This window comes from Myotis lucifugus, unplaced genomic scaffold (genome assembly GCF_000147115.1).
Source record: "Myotis lucifugus unplaced genomic scaffold, Myoluc2.0 scaffold_639, whole genome shotgun sequence".
NCBI lineage: Eukaryota > Metazoa > Chordata > Mammalia > Chiroptera > Vespertilionidae > Myotis > Myotis lucifugus.
In genome coordinates, this window is record NW_005871687.1 from 305291 (window position 1) to 311013 (window position 5723).

The 5723-nt window shown below is 52.9% G+C and overlaps 2 protein-coding genes across 7 annotated transcripts in view; one reads left to right on the forward strand and one right to left on the reverse strand.

Annotated features, from left to right (window-relative positions):
- SHPK (sedoheptulokinase) overlaps window positions 1-2398 on the reverse strand; it is a 22312-nt gene extending 19914 nt beyond the window's left edge. The window contains exon 1 of the mRNA XM_006105133.3: window positions 2190-2398. Within this exon, the coding sequence (XP_006105195.1) occupies window positions 2190-2357 (168 nt within the window). The 5' untranslated portion in view covers window positions 2358-2398. The remainder of the gene's footprint in view (window positions 1-2189) is intronic.
- A 226-nt stretch (window positions 2399-2624) lies between these two features.
- Window positions 2625-5723, forward strand: part of CTNS (cystinosin, lysosomal cystine transporter) — a 17738-nt gene continuing 14639 nt past the window's right edge. For 2 of the 6 annotated variants that reach the window (XM_023746235.1, XM_014447335.2), the window contains exons 1-2: window positions 2627-2949; window positions 3922-4001. In XM_023746235.1, coding sequence (XP_023602003.1) covers window positions 3941-4001 — 61 coding nt within the window. In that variant the 5' untranslated portion in view covers window positions 2627-2949; window positions 3922-3940. Of the gene's footprint in view, window positions 2950-3219; window positions 3305-3921; window positions 4002-5723 lie in introns of all 6 variants that reach the window. The other 4 variants (XM_014447336.2, XM_023746234.1, XM_023746236.1 and 1 more) reach the window with 4 other exon arrangements.

Genomic DNA, 5723 nt, shown 5'->3' on the forward strand with positions numbered 1-5723 from the left:
TGGTGATCAGAAAAATGGGTTATGCCCCCCTGTGACAGGGAAAGGCCACTCTCCCCCTTCCTGGGGTTCAGATTTTCAACTGGGTCTGCATCCAGATCAAATCCTAGAACTTCAGAGTTGAAAAACTAACCTAGAAACTCAGTCAACCCTCCTCCTTTACGCCTTTTTGCAAGTGAGGAAACTGAGGCCCAGAGAGAAAAAATTAATAATGCAGAAAGGGTCACAGAGCTTCTCTCAAAAACCCTAGTTGCAAATACCGAAAGCCTGACCTTCCACATAGCTGCCAAGCTTGACCATGGTGTACACAACACTTCTAAAGACTAAGAAGTATGGTCATGAGGGAAGAACAGAACCATCAGCTATTCCAGTGATGGCGAACCTATGACACGCGTGTCAGAGGTGACACGCGAACTCATTTTTTTGGTTGATTTTTCTTTGTTAAATGGCATTTAAATATATAAAATAAATATCAAAAATATAAGTCTTTGTTTTACTATGGTTGCAAGTATCAAAAAAGTTCTATATGTGACACGGCACCAGAGTTAAGTTAGGGTTTTTCAAAATGCTGACACGCCGAGCTCAAAAGGTTCACCATCACTGAGCTATTCTATCAATCAGTGGTTCTCACCCCAGTGATTTCTGTCCCCTGGGGGACATATGGCCATATGGGAATGTTTTGGGGGTATTACAACTGGGGAGGAGAATTCTGCTAGCGTGTCGAGGCCAGGGATGCTGCTCAACATCCTACAAGGCACAGGACAGAGCCCCAACAACGAAGAATCACCCAGCTCAAAAAAATCCACAGTGCCAAGATGAGGAGTCCTGCCATAGATGAAATTATAGGAATGCAGTTTGTCCCAGAGCACAGCACACATGTGGGGCTTGCCAGGGGGGCTACCACAGGCCTCCCCTAAACCCCTCATTAGGCAGGTGTGGTGCACTGGGTGTGTCTGTAAACACAGAGGTGCCTGCAACGCTGGGGGGAGTGGGGACAGTAATGCTCAAGAAGTGGCCTATTTTGGAATAGGGCACTGCCTACACCCGCTCCCTGTGATCCTGGCTCTGAGCTCACTCCCACAGAGCCAGAGTCCTGAGGTGAAATAATCGTTTTAAAATGCCCTGATGCCCCAGCAAACCTGACTTTGAAAGCCTCTATGAAAATGCAAAGTGTTCCTGAAATCTTAATCCTCTGAAATGCTTCTGAGCAAGACGGACTCTGAACCCTAACGAACTGAGTCCAGATATGTGGCAAGAGTTGGGAAAACAGCTCCTGGGAGTGGTGTTTGGCTCGGAAATGGAGGCTGGTGGCTAGATGGGGCCAGAGGCCACCTACTTCAAGTCGGAGAAGAACAAGCTGAGATCCAGAAAAAAGGTTACTCAAAGTTCCCTGGTATTAATTTCTGTTGTCAATTAACTAAACATAGAGCCACCTTTTTCAGGGAATTAATGGAATCCAGCTCTGAGGATTGACACCTTTTCTGAACCCACATCTCACAACAGAGCCCACTGTGGTGAAATCCTCCAATTCTCTCTTGCAGCTTTGACAAGACTAGTTGTAGTGCATTATTACATTTCACAAGATAAACGTTGTAGGGTATCATCATCAATCTGAACTTTCTAATGACGGGTCTTTTAATATCTTTCTGTCGGTCTGTCTTTCTTCCAAAGTCTTTCTATCTGTCCTTCTATCTGTTTTTCCTCCAAAGTGTCTCACTCAGCCTTTGGGGCCTTGGGATGGGGTAGGGGTGGGGGGTGGAGGGGGGTGACTTTCGTGGACCAGGTGTTTGAGTTGTTCAGTCCACATTTTGCTCTGTTAGGCCTGATTCTGCATCTGATTTCCGGAGGAAAACCCAAACTCTGCCCTGGGGAACAAACTGAATCCTGAACTTGAGGACACAGGCAGGTGCGCGGAGAATTACCCAAGGAGAGGAATTCCCCGCGAGTCAGGTACAGAACGTGGAGGGCAGAGCGCACGGGGTAAGCACTGAGGACAAGCCCTAGAGGAGGCCAGAGAGTGGGGCGATCGGTGCCGACTGGGGGTGGGAGGGGGGTGTGCAACAGGCAGGTGGAGGGCAGGAGGGAAGTCAGGGAGACTTCTCCGAGGACGGGGGTGTTGGGGCGGCCCCCTAGAGGGGAAGAGGGTGGTCAGGGGGCCCTGGAGGCGGCGCAGCTCCGGGACACAGCCTCACCTGGGGCCCGGCCGCCGCGCTCTGGGCCGCCGCCTCGGCCCGCGCGGCCCGGACACAGCTGGCCAGGACCACGAACCCCGATGGGTCGTCCGGCGCCGCCTCCACCACGGCCGCCTTCACAGACGTGGTGCCCAGGTCGATGCCGAGCACGACCGACCGTGCAGCCATGGCCGTGGGACCAGCGTAGGTTTTGTCCGCTGGGCGGGGCTCCCTCCTGCACCCTAAACCCAAAACCGAGGCACGGGGGCGGGGCCTCGCCGGCCAAGCTGACAGCCACACGCCAAGTGAAGGCTGATCGTCTTCCCATTGGCCGAGGAAGGGGGAGCCGCTCGGCGGGCCCGGCGATAGGCGGAGAGACGGCGGGAGGCGGGACCTGGAGGGCACCGCCCTGTCGGGCTGGGTTCCAGGACCGTGGCGGCGACTGCCCCCGCCGGACAGCCTCTGCCTCGCTCGCAAAACGAGTGCAGGGTCCGCGGACAGGCGCTCGGGGCTCGGAGAGCCTCTGCGTCCCTAAAAGCGGCTGAAGACTCCCTCACACCGAGCCTCCTTCCCTGCTCCGCCCCAACCCTGCTTCAGACTCGTCAAAACTACCGCTCCCAGAGTGCATCGCGGGAACCTATTAACACCGCGAGTCAGGTGACTCGGGTCAGGTGACTTCGGGCCCGCCCTCCCGCAGATCTAGGCGGACCGGGGAAGCGGGTACTGCCCGAAGCATCTCCTACGTCTCGTGGGTCGGTCCCAGAGCCTCCGAGGATCTCAGGTGAGAGCCGGCGCGGCCCCGACAGCCTCCTCCCGCTTCCCCAAGTGGACCCCCTGAGGCCCTGGGGCTGGTGCGGCAAGCCGGTCGGCAGCCCGCCGCCATCCAGCCCTGCTCAGCGGCGCCGGGGTCCATCCCTTGCCACTTGTCCCGTCCTAGCGACCCCGGCATTCCCCAGGTGCGAGGGCCCGGGTGGAGGTGGGCGGAGGTAGGGCTCTCCGTGCTGTCGAGGTGGTGGGGGTGGTCCGAGCCCCTTCCCCGCCTCCCGCTTAGTTGCCGCCTGAATCTGATCGCGGAGTTTACCGGTTGCTTTGGAGAAGGGAGACTCCGAGGGGACCCTTCCGAAACTCCGGTGGAAGTAAGTGCTGAGCTCTGGGCTGGGCTCCAGGGCTGTGGGCAGGAGCCGGCCCCGCCCTCCGGGGGCTTTCGGGCTGAAGAAAGGAAGAACAGCTGGGCTTTGCCTTTTTTGACAGTTTGGAGGAAAATAACAACCCTTGGGCTCTTATCTCAAAATAGGGAATGAAGTCAATTTTCTTAAGGTTTATAGGTTCACAAAGTCAAATATCTGACCACAGTTTTAATAATTTGGGGGGAAAAGAACTCTAAACCAGTAAAACTGCATTCTTTCAGTTAATTAAGTGGCAAGAAGCAGTTGAAGAGGAGAAAATTCAGTATTTGCCTACTTCCTCAGAGTGGGCCCTTACACAACCCACTTAGTGTCTCTGAGCCCATTTCGCTATTAAATTAAAGATAAGCCCTCCCTGGAGTCCTGTTCTCCAAGCTGGTGAGGCAAAGCCCATGAGGCCACAGGCATGAAGTGAAAGTGTTTGATGAACAGTTCATGCCATGGTTCCAGGGGGCATATTGTCCAGGCGGCATATGGCACTTCTGTGGCCACTACCCCACGGGGCATACTGTTGCTGAGCTGACCCAACTTTAACCTGAACTTCTCTTGCTCTTTGTTTTTCTCACTAGTTCTTTGAAATTGAGGAACATGATAAGGAGTTGGCTGATTGTTTTTATCCTTTTTCCCCTGACGCTCATAGAGAAATGTGGTAAGTTTAGAAATGGGTCATCAACTTTGTAAAGAGGGAGATAGAGTAAGGAGCCTGACCTGTTTGTAGGCAAGGATTTAGGACTGTCCAGACTGCGTGGGCTTGCCGGGCCCTTGGTCAAGCAGCCACAGGGTGGTGGAGCAGACCCAGGTCTGGGGTCCAGGAGTTTTACAAGGAGTCAGATGATTCCATAAATAGTTGGCCTTCTGGCGCTCTCCCTTCAGGGAGCACACCCGTGCCATTCCCTTCCCCCTGTCTCTCCCCATGGGCACATATCCCCTAACTTCTAAGGACCCCATGAGACTTGCAACCAGGGGAGAAATGGCCCCTTGTTTCAGTTTCCTAAATATGTTTTTAATGCAGGCAATGCATTCTTGTGTGCTTTTCTAAATAATAAATAACTAATCGGACTTCTGCACTGAGGTCCCTATTACCTTATCTGTATTACCAAAATCAAACTGTGGGTTTCCAACAATCTGGGATAATATCTGTAAAGAAGGGCTTGTGTTCCTGCCCTGTGGACCTCACAGAGGGAGGTATGGGCTCTGGGAGATACTGCAGAAGCGTGATGTGGCCACCTTGTTGAGCCTGGATCTGCCAGGCCACAAAGTCCTAAAGAGTCTGCCCAGCATCCCCTCGTAAGATGAGAAAACCGTTCCCTTCAAGAGGGACTGAGGAACAGGGCCAGGGGGGCCTCGCAGAACCCTGGCTCGTTGTCCAAAAAACACACCAGGGTCCGTACATCCTTACAGGGCGTGACTTTTAGTGCAGGCTCTTGGAGGCCTGTATCATTCTATTAATTCTCCCACTGCCCAAAACACAGCTGAGATTCCTTCCACAGAAGGAATTTGTGCGGAGCACTTCTAGGTCCCCAGGCCCATTATTCTGGCCACTGTCAAAAATCAGACAGATCTTAAAATCCCTGACCAAAGATTTCAAATCAACCTTGTTCAAACAATACAAATCCTATGCAAGCTTGTCAAGAGCCCGGCGCAGTGGCTGTCTACCATCACAGTTATCCGGCCTCTTAAGTCTCTGAGAACATAAGTACCTGACCAGCTCTTCCAGGTTTGTTAAAAGATCAGCCGTGTTACTTTACAGTCACGTGCAGCCTGGTGTTTCTTGGTACAGATGCCAGAGCCCCACTCCGGACCTGCTGGGTCACATTCTCTGGGACGAAGGCCCCGGTATGCATATACACACGGGCATTGGCAGGCTTTACATGAAGCTCCATTAGTAATGCTGATGCATTGCTCTAGAGAAGAACAGCAAACCCACCTCAATTATACAGAGGGGAACTTTAGGCCCAGAGAGGGTAAAGGTCCTCCCCAAAGTCACAGAGCTAGACAGTAACTAAGATGGGACCTGAGTAGGGTCCCTGCTCCATTTTACCATTCTGCCTCCTTTCCTGAGTGTCATAAACAGTGGGAACCACCATAAAATCAATAACTGGAATTGGCTTTCTGAGCTCAGTCTGGCGGGCCTGTCTTCTCCTTGCTTTGGGGAGTGATCGTCAGGGCCCTGAAGTTGGCTTCAGTGGTTGAGCATTGACCCATGAACCAGGAGGCCCCTTTTCGATTCCCAGTCAGGACACATGCCCGGCTTGTGGGCTGGATCCCCGGTAGGGGGCATGCAGGAGAGCCGATAGATGATTCTCTTTTATCATTGATGTTTCTATCTCTTTCTCCCTCTCCCTTCCTCTCTCTGAAATCAATAAAAACA